The sequence below is a fragment of the Oryctolagus cuniculus genome, chromosome 13 (assembly GCF_051225735.1).
Source record: "Oryctolagus cuniculus isolate XC-2025 breed Fujian yellow rabbit chromosome 13, ASM5122573v1, whole genome shotgun sequence".
In the NCBI taxonomy this organism is placed as follows: Eukaryota; Metazoa; Chordata; class Mammalia; order Lagomorpha; family Leporidae; genus Oryctolagus; species Oryctolagus cuniculus.
Genome location: NC_142879.1, coordinates 78,267,603 through 78,288,823, shown reverse-complemented (window position 1 = coordinate 78,288,823; position 21,221 = coordinate 78,267,603). Strand labels below are relative to the sequence as shown.

General features: G+C 53.3%; 1 protein-coding gene across 8 annotated transcripts in view; it reads right to left on the bottom strand.

Moving 5' to 3' along the window:
- LOC100350534 (6-phosphofructo-2-kinase/fructose-2,6-bisphosphatase 3) overlaps positions 1–21,221 on the bottom strand; it is a 94,867-nt gene that overhangs the window by 2,934 nt on the left and 70,712 nt on the right. For 2 of the 8 annotated variants that reach the window (XM_008248588.5, XM_008248586.5), the window contains exons 2-16: positions 18,002–18,127; positions 17,150–17,246; positions 16,424–16,490; positions 15,786–15,860; positions 15,047–15,103; positions 11,823–11,947; positions 10,806–11,013; positions 10,370–10,516; positions 10,120–10,224; positions 7,993–8,122; positions 6,918–6,980; positions 6,744–6,808; positions 5,171–5,344; positions 3,730–3,752; positions 1,139–1,191 (exon numbers count right to left, since the gene is read on the bottom strand). In XM_008248588.5, coding sequence (XP_008246810.2) covers positions 1,149–1,191; positions 3,730–3,752; positions 5,171–5,344; positions 6,744–6,808; positions 6,918–6,980; positions 7,993–8,122; positions 10,120–10,224; positions 10,370–10,516; positions 10,806–11,013; positions 11,823–11,947; positions 15,047–15,103; positions 15,786–15,860; positions 16,424–16,490; positions 17,150–17,246; positions 18,002–18,127 — 1,505 coding nt within the window. In that variant the 3' untranslated portion in view covers positions 1,139–1,148. The remainder of the gene's footprint in view (positions 1–1,138; positions 1,192–3,729; positions 3,753–5,170; positions 5,345–6,743; positions 6,809–6,917; positions 6,981–7,992; positions 8,123–10,119; positions 10,225–10,369; positions 10,517–10,805; positions 11,014–11,822; positions 11,948–15,046; positions 15,104–15,785; positions 15,861–16,423; positions 16,491–17,149; positions 17,247–18,001; positions 18,128–21,221) is intronic. The other 6 variants (XM_070055806.2, XM_008248587.5, XM_070055805.2 and 3 more) reach the window with 3 other exon arrangements.

The window sequence follows — 21,221 nt, the reverse complement described above, 5'->3', positions numbered from 1 at the left end:
CATGTGGCTGCAGCTCCTATGGGTGCAACCAAACTGCTCTGGGAGGTTGGGGAGCTACAAAGCACCGGGCGCCAGTGTCCACTGGAGCTGGGCTGCTGGCTGCCCTCACAGGGGACCCTCACTGGCTGCAGCGGTGGAGCGAGGCCTCCAGGGAAGCTCAGGCTCACCTCCCGACTCCACTAAGGCAGAGCTGGCCACCCACCCAGTGCTCCGCCTCCAGATTCTGGGAACACAGCTTGACAATAACACAGGTGATGAGTGGGATGGCTGGATGCGGCAGCAAGGCCCAGGCCGGGAGCCAGGCAGAGGAGGCTGTGTCGCTGCAGCCCCATCTCTGTCCTGATCAAAGTGACCCTAGCAGAAAGCCCCGTCCCACAGCCCCGGCCACACACAGCTGCTGCCACTGCACAGCAGGGGGCCTCTTTCCTTACCCTCCTGAACCTACTCCTCGGGAAAACAAACACCCGAGGCTTGCAAGTATTCTCTCTGATTCTGAAGGTCCCCACCAAGACTTCTGAAAGGAGCAAGTGCAGAGCATGGAGTCCCTCGAGGCCCACTGCCACCCCCATGCTGGAACCCAGGGTCCAGGGCTACAGACATCACTAGAGAGATTTGCAGGGCTATGCAGCAACAGATCCAGTGCCCAGATCTGGGCAGCACTCAGGAATCCTGTGGCTGGGACCCTCTGCAGGAGGCTGGGCCTCCCGGGCATGACCTAGACTCCTGTCTAGGGAGAGAGCCCCAGCTAAGCTGTGGGAATGGAGAGCAAGGGGCTGCTGCTTCCCTCTCACCATGGCTACTGGCTCCAACCTGCCCTCTGAGACCACAAGCCCATGGCTTCGAGCACCCACACAGGATGGAGATGCAATAGTGACACTGGCAGACTACAAGGCAGGTTATGTCCACAGCATTCACTCATGGGCCCCGGGGTCAGGGCACAAGGGATGGGGATGAAAGACACATTGGAAAGGACCTCAGAACAATGGCACTGCTTGTAAGACCCTGGGGCACTGACACACACACAAAGGCACATACTCCACAATGGCCAGTCTGCACACAGACCAAGAGGCCCTAGGTCTGAGATGCATGAATCTGAGAGATGCAAAGGGGACAGAGCAACATGCACCCGGTCATTTACCTGTCCAAGGTTAGTAAGGAGAAAACTTTGAGAAAATGTGACAGACAGTTCGTCTTTCACGCACAGTGGGGAAGAGGAAGAAACGGGTTGGAAAAGGGGGGAAAAAAAACATCTTTAGCAGCAGTTTCTTTTTCATGTTCATTTGTAAAACTGATGGATGTACAGGGCCAGCTTAGTGGCACAGCCAGTAAAGCCACTGCCTGCAATGCCGCCATCCCATGTGGGCGCCAGTTTTGTGTCCCGGCTGCACAATTTCCAATCCAACTCCCTGCTAAGGCATCTGGGAAAGCAGCAGCAGATGGCCCAAGTGCTTAGGCCCCTGCCACCCACATATGGGAAACCCAGATGAAGCTCGTGGCTCCAGGCTTCCGCCTGGCCAAGCCCTGGCCATTGCAGCAATTTGGGAGAGTGAACCAGTGGATGAAAGATCTCTCCCTGTGTCTCTTCCTAACTCTGCCTTTCAAATAAATAAATAAATCTTAAAAAAAAAAAAAGAAGAAGAAGAAGAAGAAGAAAAAGGACGTACTGTGGATGCCAGGTGGCCTCTCGATCCCAAACAGCTAACCCGGGCCCCAGGAAAGCCCTGCAGTGCACAGGACCTGGGTTGTCATTCCTGGTTTGTGGTCAAAGGCATCAGACCCCAAGGCCTAACCCCTCTCCTGAGTCTGAGTGCTCCAGAGAGCCCTGGCAGTGCCCACCGAGGCCCTCCCTGCTGGTTAACAGCTGCCATCCTTCAGGCATGTACTAGGTGCCAAGTGCTGTATCTACATTCTTGTGCTCAAAGTCCCCAAGGAAGCTCTCTCAGCTTACAGGGGAGTTTGCTAGTTGAGGTAGGTCCTAGAATCGCTTTAACTTGCCCAGAGTTCCAAAGACAGTGGCCAGGAGCACCAGCAAGGTACAAATCCAGCCAGCCTCAACTTGAATCATAGATTTTGGTCCCACGGAATCCCCATTAATAAAGACGCAGACTCCCCAGCTGGGCTGGCACCCACACCACACTCAATGTGCTTTTGCTGAACTGGACAGAGTCTAGCCAAGGACATTATGACACTGGTCTTAGAGACGGGCAAGTTCAACTTCAGCATGTCCCTTCCATGTAGGAGTCTCCTGGCAGTCTCGGGCAATGGGTCAGAAGAAAGGGGCTATGCCCACATGCCACACCATCAAGGGTCCAAACCCAAGGGCCGGTTTCCAGACAAAGAGAACCCTGATCCTGGTGTAGGCTAGGCACTGGAAAGCCAGCTCCAAAGACACTGAGCTGTGGGAGTGGCTTTGTCTTTGAAGACTAAGTTAACCAACAGGCTCACTGCTGGGTAAACAAAACTTAACCACAGGAAGCAGCTGAAAAGCAAGGCTGCAGGAGGTAAACCTGAGCAAACAGCTGCCAGCCATGCCCCCACGCATTGTGAGGATCAGGAGTTTTGGGGGAGGAGCAGGGAGGGCAGTATCATGGCTGCTCACAGAAGCCAGCAGAAAAGATGAAGCCAACCCTTAGAAACAGAGACCCATTCAAGGGCTGGTGCTGCTGCCGCCTGCCAGGCAGATGGCCACAGGTGCGTCACTAACCTCAGCCTCACCTGCCCCCCTCCCGGGGTTATTCCAGGACCAGGGATATGCCATCATGCTTCTCCTGAGCTCCAAAGCCCTACACAGTACAACCTTCTCTACGACGCCAAACCACTCCCGCTTTCCAAAACTGAGCAGTGCTCTGCAGCTCAACTTCTCAAACCCTTGAGTCCCTGCACAGATGCTCACGAGCACAGAACGAGCAGCAGGGGAGATGTGACTGGAGGAGGAGGGAGGGTAGCATTTTATGGTGGCTGCTATGAAAATTCTACCGTGTGAAGGCCTTGGCTCCTTCTCTGGCTGGGGATCGTGACAGCCACAGGGATGCCAAGTTATCTACTTAGCAGCTGCCAGGCTGATGCTGAACCAGAAATCTGCTGCAGAGGACTCAGGCAGAAGAGTCTGATGGGGCGGCTGCACCAATCCTGAGCACGATGCTTACGGCTGGGCAGGCGTCACTGCAAAACCACCTAGGAATGGCTTCCACACAGGACTCTCCAGAGCCTGGGGGGTCCAGCCCCACCACCTGCCCACCAGGGGACAGCCTCATAGATTCCTTCTGCAGATTAGGCTCTGGGTCCATTTTCCCTCCAAACACTAAAGGATGCCCCTTGGGGAGGCCAATGGTAGCAGGCCCAGATTCAGCTCACCACCAAAACCTGACTCTAGGAGGGAAAATGTGGGTTTATGCCAAACCCCAGACCAGGGCCAGGGCCACTACAAACAAGCACCTAGGGCCCAGAGAGGGACTGCGGAGAAGCAGCCTATGGCCACAGCAATATCAAGCCACACTGATGGCCACTTGGGACAGAGCAGCCTCTTGCACCCTTTTCTTAAAAAAAAAAAAAAAAAAAATCAATTCCCAGCTCCTCCCTCAACACACCCATCTTCTCCTTCTCCCACGGAAGACCTCGGACTTCAGAAAAACTGTCCTTATCTTCACTATTTTAACAGGCAAGAGGCCCAACTGGCAAGCAGGAAGAGAGAGGTGCAAGCAGTAGAATTATGCAGAGAGAAATACTTACAGACAGGCTTTCCCTAGCAAAGGCTGCAGGGAGAAAAAGTGGAGAGAGAGGTCAGTCAGAAGGTAGGACCTCATGGGGTAGGGCAAAGCCCTGGCAAACCCTGCCTTCCCCCCCACAACACACACACACACACACACACACACACACACACACACTTGGATCAGCCAATGGTTCCCAGAAGTCCCCGGGGACCTGGCAACTCTGCAGGAGCACCTGCCTTGGTATCTTGCTTGACCGACGTCAGGGCAGCCCCAGATGTTAACCACACCCCCGCCCAGCACCCAAGCACCCTCAACAGCTGCCTCTTAACTTAAATACAACCCTTAAAAAGTCCTCAGATCTAAAACCTGATGAGTCTTTTCAGGTGAAGTACCTGGCGATTAAAATCCTACACTCATGCTGATTAGCAGAGTTGCAACCCAAGCCAGGTCTCCAGGATATACCTGCTGCCATCTCACCTAGTCCAGTCCTTACCAGGTTAGATGTGTGGCCCAAATCACCTTATCTGATTTGCCTTTTGTAGTAGGTATTATTCTCCCATTCTACGGATAAGAAAACTGAGGCCTGCAGAGATAAAATGCCCTCAGGGGCCACAGCGCCTACCCTAAGACACGTTCCAGACATTCCAGGGTTTAAGGAAAACCAAAGATAAGCCAGGAAGAGTTAGTGAGCTGAAGCCTCCCATACTGATCTCAGAAACAAACCCCATGTGAAACTCAGCCTCTGGAGTAGGGAGTGGAGATGGGAGAGACCTGTGGCTGACACCTACATATTTGAGCCCAGAGATGTCTACATCTTGCACATTTGCAAAGATTCTTGACTGTCTCTGAAGAAAAGACTGATTTTTTAGAAAACCCATCTTAATACTCAAAAGTGACAACCTTCCCACCTCTAACAGCCACAGCCAATGAAATGAAGTGAAATCTGGTTGCGTTCAGCTTTGATTTTTACCCCCTGCTAAGACAACTATGTTAGGTGACAAAGTGGCTCTCTCCTGTGTATCCGGCCTCAGGGCCGTGCTGGCACCAGGGCCCAGGGCCCAGCCGTGCTGCAGCAAAGGGACAAGAGTGAGGGACAGAAAAGATGTGCGGGCCCAGAGCTGGAGGGAGAGAGATTGGGGGCTTGGTGGAGATGGCTCTAGAAATGGTGGTTCATGAATGCCAAGGGACTCAGACACTTGACTCTTCCTTCTGCTCTGCCCGGTGCTGCCCGGTAAAGTCCACACACTCAGGAAGGAGGCGAATGTGGTCATCACAAAGGAAGAAGCCCTCCCCCCTTCCCCCGCAGAGTCTCAACTTCCAGGAGGGCTTCTTGTCACGCACACATGCACATACACACACGTGCGTGTGCACACACACACACACACACATGCCCGCGCACAGTCCCAGGTCTGAGGCCACTGCCACCCCCCCCCCAGGGAAGAGGGAAGTAAGTCACTGACTTGTCCGGGTAGCTGCGTGGGCACCTCCGGGGGCAGGCAGCTGGGCAGGGCAGCAGAAGTGGAAGCCACATGCTCCTCAAAGCTGTTGATGCGAGGCTTTTTGGTGGGCTCGGGGCTGGCTAGTGGGGTGACACTATTGCGTCTCATGAGCGGGTTAGGTCCCTTCTTTGCATCCTAAGCAAGACAAAGACAAAAGAGAGAAGGCGATAGTTACAAGGAAGGGGAAGGTAAATAAGCCACACACACACACACACACACACACCAAAAAAAAGGTCCCCCTGCTCCTGGATTTTAGGGATACAACAAGATTGACCCAGGAAGGGAATGGCCCTGGGACCAGGTGGGGGGCAGGGGTGGGGGTGGGGACTCCCTCCATACTCCTTCTGTTTCCTGGGTTGTTCCAAAAGACACCCACATAGATAAACACCACCACGATGTCTGCCTGCCAAGCAGGGAAGGAAATACAATCGCCACAGGGAACGAGATCGGACAGAAGAGCCCTGCTCCCAGCCCCCGGGACAGAGAGCCCGCGACAGGACAGGTAGGGAAAGGTGTCAGCGCTGTTTCCTTTCTGCCGACCACCAAGCCTGGACCTGCAGTGCACGCACAAAGAGTTCTCACACAAACTACCACCCTGGCTGAGGACGGGACACAGAGGCCAAAGAGGCAGAACACCTGCGGGAGGCCGAGCCTGCCAGCCAGGACCAGACCACAGCTCTCCAATCCCAGGGACAACATGATGGGAGGGGGTCCCAGGAGTTCCCGGGCACAGGAACCTCAGAGCAAGTCTGCTGTCTGCAGCAACCTGGGTGGCCACATACAAGTCTCTGAATGCCAAAGTCTGCAGGCCGAGCTCCTTAGAAAGGCGGAAGTCACCTGTTCCACCCATCTGGGGAACTCTGCAGAGAGAAAGCCCTGCGTGGTGACAGAGGATGGTCTGCAGAGTCCTGGCCAGGCACTGGGGGAAGTAAATTCAAACTTGGGCACAGAATCTATCTGCTCAGTCAATGTGACAAAGCACCCAAATTTCAGACCTGCTCGAGGTGGAAAATAGCTCTGAGTGGGCACTGGGTCTCTTGCTGGCCATCGCTCAGGGTGCTCATCCCCTGCCCCACTTCCATGCCCCCCACACTGTCCACTTCTTGGAAATTCTGCACCTGAACCCGTGCAGTTGGCCAAGGCCAATGGCTGGTCCAGTTTGAACCAGTGTCTCTTGACCTCAAAAGCACAGTTTTACCTGCCCCAAAGGAAAAGGGAATAGTAACTGCTACCCTTATGTTTAAAGGAAGACTGCGTCTTCCTCTCTACCATTCGTTTCATGGGTTATGGAGAAATGGGGAAGAGATCATGGAGAGAAAGGAGAGGAAGAAGATCTGGAGGAGCTATAAAAGGAAGCCAGGGCAACAACACAGGGGTGCTGCGGGAGGCAGCCGGCCAGGCCAACTACAGATAAGCAAGTCCAGGGAGATACCACCGGAAGGCGGGGGCCAGGCAGCACGGGCAGTCCCACTACTCCACAAGAGCCCTCTGAGTGACGAAGGCCAGCAGGGGGTCTCCAGGGGTCTCCACTCACCTCCGACCTTTCCCGGTGTGTGCTCACCGACTCCACATTCAAGTAGATGGATTCCACACGGCAACCTTCAGGAGAAAGAACTAATGAGAAGCCAGCTTCCGAGAAGGGGGGTGATCCTGCCTGTAGTGTCACAGCCACCAGAAGCCACCACCCTGGGGGCCAGGGCCCACTCACCATAAGCGACAGGTGTCAGTTTCAGAACGGTGTGAAGGGGGCATTTCAGGTAAGGCATCTCCTCTGAAAAAGAGAGAGAACGGTCCCACAATTAGATAGGAGACTCAGGCAGGTGGAGACATGAAGAACAGCCACTGCAAGAGCTTTTGCTGCACGAGGAACCTCAGAAACCAGGCCTGGGGGGAGGGTGTCTCCTCAAATCAATTATACGGGCCAGTCCTGCACAAGGCAGGAGGCCCTGGAAAGTGACACCTTCCCAAAAGAACACAACCAAAGCAAAGCAATAGACCCATCTTCACACAACGTGTCAGGGCGTTTAGCTTTTTAAAGACATTCCCCAAACAATTTGTGTTTGTCTAGGGATTCAGCCGAACCCTGGACAGACACAAGATTTTTTGATTTTTTTTTTTTTTAATTTATTTGAAAGGCAGAGCAACAGAGAGAGAGCTTCAATCTGTTGGCTTACTCCTCAAACCTCACAACAGCCAGGTCTTGGCCAGGCCAAGAGCTCCATCCAGGTCTCCCCACATGAATGTCAAGGACGCAAGTACTTGAGCCATCCCTGCTGGCTCCCAGGGCGTGTGTTAGCAGGAAGCTGGAGTGGAGGCAGAGGCAGGACTCAAACCAGGCACTCTGATTTGGGATGTGGGCACCCCAAGTGACAGCTTAACCCCCTGCACCACAACACCCACACCAGGACTTAAGTTCCTAGTGGTATTGTGAGCGTTTTCTAGGCTGTTTGTTACTCAGAGGTGAACTGAAAAGAAGCGCTGCCTCCCAGCCTGACACCCAACCCAAAGACCCTTAGATGTGTGGGGACCAAGGGGCTTTCAGCAGGCTGTTTGCAGAAGCAGTGAAGCCCACTGGGTATCAAATTGCCCCCAACAGCCTTTCCTAAGGGCTGGCTTGGAGGCACTGGGCTCTGAGGACCCTGCAGCAGGTGTCCGGCCTTCCCTCTCATTCAGCAGAGTGGCAGATGCATGTGAGAACAACGGGTCTGTGGTCACACGCACTCAAGAGAGTCTCCTTTCTCCTTCCTCCCTCCTTCCCGAGGCCACAACCTGCCCAATGCTACCTGCACTCTTGTCCAGGAAGTACGCCAGCAAGCAGCGCAGAACAGCCTGGTGGCAAATGACCAGCACGTTCTCCTGCCGCTCCAGCTCCATGATCACCGGCTCCAGGCGCTGGACCAGGTCCTGGTAGGACTGAAGGCAGAGGGACAGGACATGGTGTTAGAGCCAAGAGCCTTGACCGTGTGCCATGGTCTTCTGTCATTATTAGCCAGAGAGCTTGTCACTCCTCCATCCCTCCATCCATTCTCCCACCTATCTATCATCCATCTATATCCATCTACCATCCATCTACCCACCCACCCATCCAACTATCCAATTGCCCATCTACCCACCCACCCATCCAACTATCCAATTGCCCATCTACCCTTCCATCTATCCATCCACCTATCTATCCAGCCAGCCAGCCATCCACTCACTCACCCACCCACCCACCCATTCACCCATCTACTCCCTCACCCACTCACGCCCCTACCCATCCATCCATCCATCCATACACTCATACACTCATTCACCCACCCATCCACCCCTTCTTTCCCTGGTATTTAACCTTTCATTTGGCAAAGTGGTTCTTGTAAGGTACATAAACCTGCTGTCCTCTGTCTCAGTTCCTTCTTCTTCCTACTCCTCTCTCTACGCATTCAGGGACAGCAGTGGCTAAGATGGGGCAGGTGTTACAATGGAATTTTTTTTAGAAAGACTGATTTATTTATTTGAAAGGCAGAATGAAAAAGAGATAGAGAGATAGAGATAGAGATAGAGATAGAGATAGAGATAGAGATAGAGATAGAGAGACTATCTTCCATTTGCTGGTTCACCCCCCAAACAGCCACAAGAGCCAGGTCTGCATGAGGCTGAAGCCAGGAACTCCTGCCTTGTCTCTCACATGAAGGGCAGGGGCCCAAGTACTTGAGTCCTTGCCATTCGCTTGGGAGACCTGAATGGAGTTCCTGACTCCTGGCTTTGACCTGGCCCAGCCCTGGCTGTTGTGTATATTTGAGGAGAGAAATAGCAGATGAAAGATATCTCTCTCTCTCTGTCTGTCTCTCTTTCTGCCTCTCCATCTGCATTTCAAATAAATATGGGGCAGGTGCTGTGGCACAATGGGTGAAGCACCACTTGCGACACCAGCATCCCATATGGGCATCAGTTTGAGTCCCAGCTGCCCTACTTCTGATCCAGCTCCCTACTTATGCTTGGGCCCCTGTACCCACTAGGGAGACCAGGATGGATTTCCAGGCTCCTGGCTTCAACCTGGCCCAGCCCTAGCCACTGCAACCATTTATGGAGTGAACCAGCAGATGGAAGATCTTTTGGTCTCTCTGTCTCCTCCTCTCTCTGTAAGTCTGCCCTTCAAGTAAATGAATAAATCTTTTTAAAAATATGAAAACAAATGAACAGACTTTTTAAAAAAATTTTTAAATTTAAAATGGGCCATCAAGGCTCCTACCCACTCTGCCCCCTCCTTTTTTCTCCCCCAAGCCAGAGTTCCAGTGACAAGGGCCAGTATGAGACGAGAGGACATTAGGCTGGCCCATGGGGGACAAGGGGGTGACAAATGCTCAGAAGGCCACAGGCAGGAGTCAATACATCAGCCTGCCCAGAGCAGTGCCTCTGCACAAGCCATCCCTGTCTGTGTGCAGCAGCTACTTGCTGGGCCACAGGGAGTGAGAGGCTGCATGTGGGGCCACGCCTCTACCAATATCAACCAGGCCATCAGCAAACATTAATTGGAGACCCTCGCCTGTCTTCCTTCTGTAGCCCAGTGAAAAACCCTGATCATCACCCACCATCGTTTTCCTTTCTCTTATCACTGAATTTGTTGCTAGAGAAACACAACTCCCACTTCTGCCCTTGGGAAGACAGAACCGCACTTCTCCTGGGCCTATGCAAGACTCAAGTCCAAGGGCAAGGCGGCAGGGACAAGACTGCAGAATAGATGGGGTGTTGGCAGGGATGGAGAGTCCTCTCTGGACAGCTGTTGATCACAAGGTCCTCTGGGGTCCCCACCGCCCTCTCTTGGCCAACACCACACACAGCACCTACCCCCTACCCCGGCCATCATCTGCAGAATGAACAGGACAGTAGAGAAAGAACAAGCACACAGGACGGGAGGTGACCCCAACACTCACCTCGCCCGTCGGGTAGCGGTAATAGTACTTGTCCTGCTCACGCAGAGCGTACTCCTCAGGGTAGGTGTCCTTGATCTCCTCGTAGGTCAGCTCCTCACACACGCCCTGGGCAGAACACCGAGTCGTCACCAGAGGCAGTGCATCCAAGAAGGCCACTATGTGCGGGGGCCCCCAAGATGCCAGAGTAGGAGTCCGCTGGATTCCCATGAGAGCTCCCCACCCTGCACCATACCCTCTGCTTGGGACTCACAGCATCGATCTCATTGAGCGCCTTCCACTGTTCGTAAGGGAGCTTCAGGGCCTCTGCCGTCTGGATGGTGCTCTTCAGCTGGCTGGTCCACACCCGGAGGTCCTTCAGGTTCTGCTCCTCCACAAACTTACTCAGGGCATTGGCAAACTAAGAGGGTGTGAACGAGAGGGCACACTGACCGCCCAGAGCAGAGGCAGGGTTCTCTGGTGCTCTGTCCGCTGGGCAGCATAAGGGGCCCAAGAATAGTTGCACTCCCCCCGACCATGATGGATACCCCAGGACATTCAGCTCTGCCCACCCCCTCCCAGGTCATGCTCTCCTGCACACAGAAACACACACTCTGTGAGCACACGAAGGCAAATGGTGGCAAAAATGCATACCCCACACACCCAGGGGACCCCAGAACTGCCGCCTTCTGCTGCCCTTTGGTTCCTACCTTCTTGCCCCTGCTGGACAGGCCTGAGTCGCCCCCAATCTTGCCTTGGAGGTTGTACTCGTTCTCGCCGTGCCGACACAGGTAGATGGTGCGTGGCTGCACGTGGATGTTCATCAGGTAGTACACAATGCGGCTCTGGATGTGGTCCTGGACTCTGTTCACCAAGAACCTCCGGCCAACGTCGATCACCTTGATGAGTGACAAGTCCCTGCAGAGAAACACCATGGAAGACCACCCGTGAGACTCCCCCACCACCACTTCCCCACCCCCACCCAGCACAGCACACCCAGCCCTGGGGCCAGAAGGCACTTCTCCAGGACACACAGACGCTTTCTCCAAAGGTAGCTTTGCACAAGTGTGGCAACAACACCCACAGAGCATATCATCCCAACAGGCTGGGGCCTCCCTGAGGAGGGGGAGAGAAAAACAGGAGGGTGGAAATCTGAAGACAGTAGCAAAATAGGGCTCCAGTGCATGTTTACTCTCTGTTCTTCTACAGGATGCCAGAAATATGTGCACCAGGGGCTGGCATTGTGGCACAGTACATTAATCATATGACGCTGGTATCCTGCATCCGAGTGCTGCTTCAGGTCCAGGTGCTCCACTTCTGATCTAGCTCCCTGCTGATATGCCTGGGAAAGCAGCACAGGATGGACCCAGGTGCTTAGGCCATTGCCACTGTGGGAGACCGGGACAGAGTTCCTGGTTCCTGGCCTCAGCCTGGCCCAGCCCTGGCTCTTGTGGCCACTTGGGGAATGAACTAGTGGATAGAAGATCTCTCTCTTTCTGTCTCTTGCTCCCTCTCCGCCTCTGGTCACTCTGTCTTTCAAATCAATCTTTTTTAAAAATCTTTTAAAAAAAAATTTGCACTCCATGTGAATTTGTGATCAAAGATTTTTTTAAAAACATCTTTAAAGAGAGTTTATGGAAATCTCCAGAATGCTTTGTGGGAAGCTGAAGACAACCCTGAAAACCCTAATGCAGAGGATTCCGAGGAGGTCACAGCGTGGGAGGTACCTATCACATTTATCAGGGTCGAGGGGCTGATAGCTGGCTTCATAGCAACTGATTCGCTTCATGAAGTCGTCCATGGCCTCTGCTGAATTGCAATCTTTGTAATCCGGGCTGGAGATTTTAACTTCCTGCAATACCACAAAGAGGCAGCTGATGAGTCACACTGCAAGGCTTTCTGTTGTAGATTAAGCAGGATTTGGGGCTTTCAAAAGGGGAAAGCACAGAAAGGTTCAGAATGAAGATTATCCGACCCAGCATTTAAGAGAAAAAAGAAAGAAACTGGGGGGTGGGGGGTGTCAGCCTGATGATTACATGGGGAGGACCCGCAGCCCAGACCGAGAATTGCTGGTTGGAAGAGCAGAAACAGGGAGCCCACGAGGATGCCGTAATGAACCCCTCTGCACAGACCACCCGAGTCAGGATCAGGCCAATAACCGGATGACCACCACACAGGCTGGCCCTCAGTTCAGCCGAATTCCACAGCAGCACCTGCAGGGCTCTGCACACCGAGCTGGTGACAGAAGGGGCACTCGGCTGCTCCTACAGATGCACCCAGCCCTGTATGATCCTTCTCCATCTGTCCCCACAAAGGCAGCACCCACCTGTGATCGGGCTGCAATGAACTGCTTCTCTAACTAGACCCCAGGCCCACTGCTTTGCAAGGGCTTTGATCCCAAGAGTAGGTGGAGCAGACACAAAAAAAGAAAAGTAGGCTCGGCTACCTCCTGTAACTGAACACTAGGCCTGGGAGACTAGTAGGTTTTAGGGAAACTCAAAGCTTGTTAATGCCAGTGCTCTTTTTCCCCTCAACGACTGCCCTGACTACAAAGCAGCCACTCTTCCAAGATCCAACCCAGAGGGAAGCTAGCAGGGCCGGGGTTGTAGCATGGCAGGTTAAGCTACTGACTTCAATGCCAGCATCCCATATGGGAGCACAAGGTTCAACTCCTGGTTGCTCTGCCTCTCATCCAGCTCCCTGCTAACATGCCTGGGAAAGCAGCAAATGATGGCCCAAGAGCTTCGGCCCCTGCCCTCGACATGGATAACTGAATGGACTTCCAGGCTCCTGGCTCCAGCCTGGCCCAACCCCAGCTGTTCTGGTCATTTGGGGAGTGAACCAGTAAATGGAAGATCTCTTTCTCTCTGTGTCTCTCCCTCTCTCTGTCACTCTGCCTTTCAAATAAATAAAATAAATCTTGAAAACAAAATGGAAGTGGAGGTGGGGGAAGAGGCTAGCCTTAAGCTCAGCAGGTCAAGCCACTGCCTATGACACTGGCCTCCGATCTGAGTGCCAGTTTGAGTCTTGGCTGTTCTGCTTCCAAACCAGCTCCCTGCTCATGTGTCTGGGAAGGCAGCAGAAGATGGCCCAAGTACTTGGGTCCTTGTTATCCATGTGGGGGACCCGGATGGAGTTCCTGGTTCCTGGATTCAGCTTGACCCAGCCACGCCATTGCAGCAGACAAAAGATCCCTTTCTGTCTCTCTCTCTCTCTCTCTCACTCTGCCTTTCAAATAAATATTTTTGAAAAAATCTAAAATGGGGAGCTAATGTTTTATAGGGACAGGGTTTCAGATCAGGAAGATGAAGACAGTCTAGGGGCCAGCACTAGTGGTAAAGCAGTAGGTAAAGCAGCATCCCATATGGGCACCGCTTTGAGTCTCTGCAGCTCCACTTCCAATCCAGCTCTCTGCTGTGGCCTGGGAAAGCAGTGCGAGATGGCCCAAGTCCTTGGGTCCCTGCACCTGCGTGGGAGACTGGAAGCTGCTCCTGGCTCCTGGCTTCGGATCAGCACAGCTCTGGCCATTGCGGCCAACTGGGGAGTGAACCAGCAGATGGAAGACCTCTCTCTCTCTGCCTCTCCTCTCCCTCTGTGTAACTCTTTAAAATAAATAAAATAAATCTTTTTTTTTTTTAAAGAAAAGTCTGGAGATGAGGAGTGGTGATGGCTTCCCCACAACATGAATGTAATGAAAGCTGCTGACGTTTACACTAAAAACGGTTCAGACGCAAAGGGCGTGCTGTGATATTTTACTACAGTTTCCTACATACAGCTTCCAAGTTCCTGGGCCTAACTTGCCAAGGTGCTCTGAGGTTTCTGGACACAGAGGGTGAGGGGTGAGGCTGTGTTAGTGGACTACACGATCAAGGATGAACTCCTGCCCAGGCACGCTGGTGACTGCTCCCTGGGGAGGAGGATCACACAGCCGCACTGTGCTCCAGCACCAAGTGGAACAAGCAGAGCCAGGGGAACTAGCACGACGCTTGGCTTAGATTATTGCAACTTGTGTTTCCTTGTACTTTGGATCCCTTCCGGTGGCCCCACGGGAACTCACTTGAACCTGTTTTCCACAATTCAGGTCGCTCTGCCTGAAATATGAACTGCTTTCTCAGACAAGGAGGCTTGCACACGACTGCACTGCCTTGGAGAAAAAGCCCAAGAAGCCAGTGTGTGCTCAGCATCTCCTTCAAGATGCACATCTACGTGCAGCAACAGCACGGCGTTCCCTGCTTATCGGGAAAACTTTTCTTTATAAATTTCTGAGCTGCTGAGGCTGGAGAGGGTGACCTGCAGTGAAGTCTTCACAGTGATCATTTCTGTTCCTGACTCACGGGTGTCAGCACCATCCACCCTCAGCACAGCTAAGCACGCTCTCATCGGGGTAGTGGAGACAGAGACGGCTCTGCGGCACGAGCATTAGACGCATCCTCTAGGAAGACACTTTTCCCCACACCCCTTCCTCTCAGACGTGGGACCTCTGCCTTCAGGTTACTGAGCCCTATAGGCTGTTTATACAGACCGTTCTCACCTACCAGAGACCTTCCTAGCAAAAGCTACCAGCCCTGCGGCCTCCCAGCCCTTCTGGAGGAGTGAGCTGCTCCTGGTCCCCAGCAGCCCCATCACCACGCAGCTGCCAAGCTGCAGCTGTCTGCAGAAACTGATCCCCGTTCCTCTGCTGTGTCTCACGTCCCAGCCAATGCTGTGCACTGCCGGCTATCCTCAAAGACCCCACGTGGGGCCAGCTCAGGTCTTGGGACAGGCTGCTCCATTCAACCGCTCTCTGCCCTTCTCACCTCTCAGACAACAACAGAAGCTGGGAGGGGCAGCTCATCCTGAGGGGTCAGTGACTCTGCAGGACCTGATCTGGGGCCCCCAACTTTTCTTGGATCGAAGATGTGCTTGTGGTTTAGGTGCAAACACAAAGAGCGGGGGTGGCTGGTTGTCTTACCATGATGTTGGAGGCCACAACTGAAGGGTCATCACACACGGACTCAATGAAAAACACCTGGTGGAAGTCAGCCAGACAGAAATGTTAGAGAACAACATCTATGGGCAGGCACTTGGCTTAGCAGTCAAGACACCAGCTGGGATACCCACAGCCCCTACTGCAGTGCCCAGGTTGCAGTCCCAGCTCTGCTTCCACTTCCAGCTTCCTGCTACTGCAGACCCTAGGAGACAGCAGGCGATGGCTCAATAGTTGGTCTCTGCCACCCCAGTGGGAGACCAAGACCAGGAGTTCCTGGCTTCTGGCTTGAGCCTAAGTCCTGGTTATTCTGGGCATTCAGGGAGTGAACCAAAGGATGGGAGATCTCTCTGCCTGTCTGTTGCCCTCTGCCTTTCAAATAAACACATTTTTTTAAAAAATAAAGTTGACAATAAAAGGAAAACATCACACCACAATGGGCCAACTTAGATATCACTGGTGTGGTGCTAGCATCACATATGAGGAGGAAAGAGGCCATTTATCAATTCCCAAAGACACAAAAAGATATGGACCCACTGCCCCATCCCGAGTGGGAGGTCTTCTCCACCCTCGAGAGCTCTGCCACGGGGAAGGCCCTGTTTTCAGACAGCGAAGCTCAGGCAGTGGCAGACGAAGGAACAAAACGGAATCAGGGAGTCATTTGGTCCCCGAGGTCCTCCCTCTCTTCTGAGCTCCCTGGAGCAAGACAAGGAGTCTGGCTCACCTTGAAGTCATTTTCTTTGGCAAAATGAAGGATCATGTGTCTCCTCTCTCTAGTAGTGTTGGTGGCATCAAAAACCTGAGAAGGAGGGAGAAAGGCAGGGAAGAAGAATCTGAGCTTGAGTTGAACAGTATTTACCAACACCACCAATCTGCCATTTCCAGGAACAAGTCCAGAAAGGCACTTCCAGGAGAGACGGTGCTCTGCCCATCTCCAGGGCTGTGCCTGTAGGCAGCCCTCCCTCTCCCACTGCCTCCAACACTCAGAGACAGCAGGGGAGGGGTGGAATGGCCGCTGGAAGCAACCAGTAACACCCAGCAGGAGGGAACACACAGAAGGGCCAATGGCTCTTGGGCACTGGTGGTATCCCAGATTCTGCCCTCCCTCAAGGTGGTGACCAGTTGCCCATAAGGCTGGTGTTGGGCATATGTGTGACAGCCCTCACTGTGGCTGTGTCTTTGAGTTCCTACCCAGTCCCCAGGCTCTTCTAGCCACCTGCTTCCCTCATCTCTCCGGGCCAGAGGCCCTGTCTGTCCCTGTCTGCAATGTCCCCACAGTGTCTCCCAGCACCGTGCAGGCCACTGAGAACATCTTCCTGCTATGGCGTTGCAGAGTGAGCCAGCTGTATGCCTCGGACTTACTGCAATTTGACCTCCTTCCTTTGTCAGGTAACTTTTGACATCTCTCAGGGCAGCTAAGGCACATTGCCTGCAATGCACAAGAAAGAGAAGCTGCAATCAGAGCCGGCCCATCCACCAGGGTAGCCCAAGGAAGCTCCCTCCCTGGCCCCAGCCAACAGTAACCAGCAATTCTGTTCCTAAACTGCTCAGTGCTAGCCAGGCCCTCCAATCAGGTCCAGCGCAGATGGCCTGGGCGCGCTGTCGGGCCTGGCTGCACACTGTAACCATCCCTCTGGAGGGCTGTTCAAAACAGATGTCCAGAGCCCACCCACAGATGCTCCCGGGTGGGGCCTGGCACCGAGACCTTGACAAGCTTCCCAGGTGGCTTCTAAAGTGCAGTCAGGGTTGAGCACATTGCACTGGGGCTCCCAATCACCTCCTGCTTCAAAAGAAATCCTTTCCAAACGTACCCAGATGATTCTAATGAAAAGGACTTTGTGTGCTCTCAAGGGCTGGGGCTGCTGCTGTTGATCTGTCTCTGTTAGCTTGGGCAGACCCTCTGGGAACAGATCAAAGCTGCAGAGTCTCGGACAGGCCGAGAGGCTTGTCCCAACACCTGACAGATCTGATGGCCACCAGCGGAGAGCCGCTCTGCAGGCCAGCCTTTCCCTTCCTCCTATGGAGCCCGACTAAGAGACAAAGCGAACCCAAACCCGCAGCCCACTGGGGTAGCTCGTCGTGGCTTACTTGCGGACTTTCATTGCTTCTTCATTGTCAGGGCGGAAGAAGTTGTAGGAGCTGTACTGCTTCACAGCCTCCCGGCGGTATTCTCCCACATTGAACACTGTGGATGGGAAAAGTCAAGGACAGCCCTGGGTGACCTAGCAGGAGGAAGGGGCCGACTTCCAGCTGGGAGCACAGTCCCAATCAAAGGGGGGAAAGAAAATGAACAAACACCAGCCTGAATAAGATGATGATCCAGTATGGAAACTAAGAGTGTGAGCGTCCCAGTCCAGCGTCACCACCTGCTCCCTAGAAGCAATGGGCTGGGAAGCAGCCCGGCTTCCTCCAGAAACACAGAGCCCACTGCTGCCTGCACGATACGTGAGGCTGCACCACAAGGCCCAGGGCTCCATAGGCTGTAGACTAGAGACTGGGATTGTAAGAACAGAGGTGGTCTCGCCAGAGCAAATATAGAGACCATGGTTTCTGCTAAGAGGCTCAGGCAGGCAGCCAGCAGGGGGACACATTAATAGCTCCCGGGATCTCTCAGCAGGTGGCAGCCAGAAACATGGAAAAAAAAAAAAAAAACACACACACACACACACAGTCCCCATATTTAAGATACTTCCAGCTGGGAGGACCAGGCAGGTTCACCGACAGAGCACTGGAGGAGGGTTAGCAGAGGAGGTTTCAACCAAGTGCAAGGGCAATGATATGCAGGGACTGGGTGGCCAGAGAAGGCTTCAGGAAGGAGATGAAATCAGGCAGTGGCGGGTGGGGAACTCAGCAACCACGGTAGCCCTGAAGGTGAGGACCAGGAGCACGCAGGATCGTAGCCCACGGCTTGACTCCTCTAGTCTCAGGACCCGGCCTCACCTTTGGTTGGGACGCCAATCCAGTTGAGGTAGCGTGTCAGCTTCTTGGAGATGTACGTCTTCCCCCGGGCTGGGAGGCCCACCATGACAATCACTGTGGGGGAGTTGGTCAGCTTCGGCCCACAGGCTGGAAAGGACAACCAGGAGAGATAAGATCAAGTGTTCTACAGCACAATGGGGTGACTACAATTTATCATCATTTATTATCTACTTTATATAGATCTGAGACGAGTCGGGAGGCTCCAAACATTTCTAGCTAGGTTCCTAGAAATAAGGAGATGGAAATAATAATTACCCCAATTTACACATTGTATACATGCGCTGAGTTAGTACACTGTAGTCCATAAATACATACAACTATCATGTGTCAATTAGAAATAAATTGGGGGGGGCAGTTAGGATGCCTGTATCCCACAGCAGAGTACCCAAGTTCAATACCCTGTTCTGGCTCCCAATTCCAGCTCTTGCTAATGTGGACCCTGGAAATCGGCAATGATGGCTCAAGTCATTGGGTTCCTGCCACTCATTCCCAGCTCCCAGCTACTGCACCTGCTCTCAGGCCTCTGCAGGTTTTTGGACGTGAACCGCCCTATAGGAGCCTGTGCACATTCTCTCTCCCTCTTTCTCCAAATAAATAATAAACGTAGATGAGATCTAAGGAAATAACATTTTCACTAGGGGATCACCAGTCACATGGCAGAAATTATTGAGCACAGACCTCCCTCCAACAATAAACTTCAAAGAATTTCATCAGAATTCTTTCATTCCTCATCCTAAGCCCCCCCACCCCCCGCAACATTTTATAATCCAATGGGTCCTCGGCCCCCTAGTGGCCAGAGCCCCACAATGACCCCTTGCAGCTCAACCTCACTTTAGGCTACCCTTGGCAAGTGCAGTCTGGAAGCCAAATTCCTGACCCGACACAGAAAACCCTACACCCAGTAGGCAACCCACAGTAGAAATGCTCCTCTCCTGGGGGTGTAATGAAGGGACCCCAACACCAGGGAAGATGATGGCAACAGGAGAGCAGAGTAGGTTCCAATCGCAGTACACAAACCGAGGCAGCAGGTAGCAGAGGGCCGTGGGAGTTGGGCCCTGGACCTGCCAGGATTCAGAGGGAACCCAAGCACCAGCTTCCTAGCCTCCACACAGGAGGTCTCCACGGTCTTCCTCAAAGAGATTTTTATAAAGAAGGCGATTGGTTTTACCAGATCAAAGCAGGTCGGGGGATGCAGAACACTGGTTCTCTCCAGGGGACGGGTAAATCCCAGTATCCCTGAGAGTCTCAGCCCCTTCCCTGACCGCCACCTTCTGCTGCCAGGCTGATGGATGCCAGGGAGCCAGCCGTGCCAGGCACTAAGCCCCAGGCAGAGGTTGGCACCACCAGAGATGCTGTGGCCTCTGAGTACCCTCCTGGCGTCCACCACTCAACCACGATCCCATGTTCCTCAGAGGTTTCTGTAAGATACCACCAGGGACCGGGATCTCCCCCGGATTCTCAGAAAGCAGCCACAAGCAGCCTGTTCAGGAAACAGAAGGCCTGAGACTCTGGCGACTCCTGCATCCTAGTGACAAGCACGCTCGCAGGCCAAGGGCCATGTGCCAAGTCCAGCCCGGGCGGTGCTGCCCCACACTCTCGGGCTGTCACGGTCAGCCCAGCTGTGCTCATCATGTCCCAGGCACAGGCTGCACGGCTTGCAGGGGAAGCTTTGGAAGCCGTAACACCCGATCTAGGCCAATGTCAGATTTGGACAGAGGCTCTGACGCACGGATGAGCCTCCGCAGGCAAGCGCCAGGGTGCAGAGGAAGCAGAGCTGCTATCCCGTGCACAGCTGAGGGGAAGAGGCCCCTGTCTAAGGCTGGACCCCCAGCAGAGGTCCCCAACTGAGGTCCATTGCCAAACACCACCGTAATTCTATGCTTGCCTCCTAACCCTGCAGGCTCAGGGGGTTCCGGTTCCTTGCTAGTATCTGTGCACCATTTGTAACCTGGGTGACAAGGGGGAGGAAACAAGGCCATCAGGGGATCAGGAGATGCTCAGGGGGCTGCAGAAAGCCCTTGGCTGCCCTCCTCGGCTTCCAGCAGCCCTGCAACAAATGCGTTCCTAGAAAACAGCAGCTTGCCACGCCCGCAGGGGGGCAGCAGGGATCATCATCGCCTTAGTGAAGCAAACAAGCACCAAGGGCTCTCATGCCCCAGGGACAAGCAGACAGACAGCTGGCTCCTCCGAGCCACCTAGACACGCACAGAGACAGACCATCAGACACACATACAGCTGCACTCACACATGGGACCATGTCAAGGCAGCCGAGACAGAAGATAGAAGCCGCCTGATGTCCCAAATCCGAGATTACAATCCATCCACTAATCACAAGAACAAATCTTCTGCCAGTAACACTTCGGGAACAAAAAATAATAAAATAAAATAATACTAACAAATCCAAAAAGACACAACAGAGTGAATGCTATAAGGCAGAAGTTTGGGCTGAATTTCAAGCCCTGTTAAACCATCACTCCTTATTCCTTAGCTTCATGCCTAAGATTCAAAGACGTGGCAAGAGCCTGCCGAGGGTGGCTGCCACCGTCCCTCCTCCCAGGCACTCCCGGCTCTCAGGAGGCAACCACAGTCCTTCTGACTAAATCTTTTGAGTCTCATTCTCCCTCAACCCTCCCTGCCTTTTTTTTTTTTTTTTTAACTCACAGCACAACTCAATTCAATGGCCCTGTTGCTGCCTGAGGGGAGACCTTGGGTTTCTTCCTGCCTTCTTTCTTGATACTTCTGCCATCAAGAGATACAGCTGTGTACCACTCTCATCCTCCTTCCTGTCTTCCTCAAGAGTGCAGCGATCGTGGAATAAATACCGTAAACACCGTGTTTCACACAAGCTGTTCGGAGGAGTGCCTGCACACGTCATGCGACACAGCTGTCGAACTCCTTCTGACAAAACAAGTTTTTCAAGTGCAGCTATGCTGAGATGTCAGTGTTAGACGTCAATTTGAGGATGCCTAGGGGAGCACACAGATGTTCACTACGCTACAGGGGAAGGAAGCCATCATTTAAAAACCACTGGCTGGGTTAACAGAATGCACACCCTGATTTGCCATCAGGGTGGGGCAGGCTCAGGCTCAGGCTATAAGGCTGCTGCATGGTTAAGGCTCTGACCACTGGAAGCCACCAAGTACCAGGAGCGAACCCTCAACTTTAAGAAGTCATGTTCATT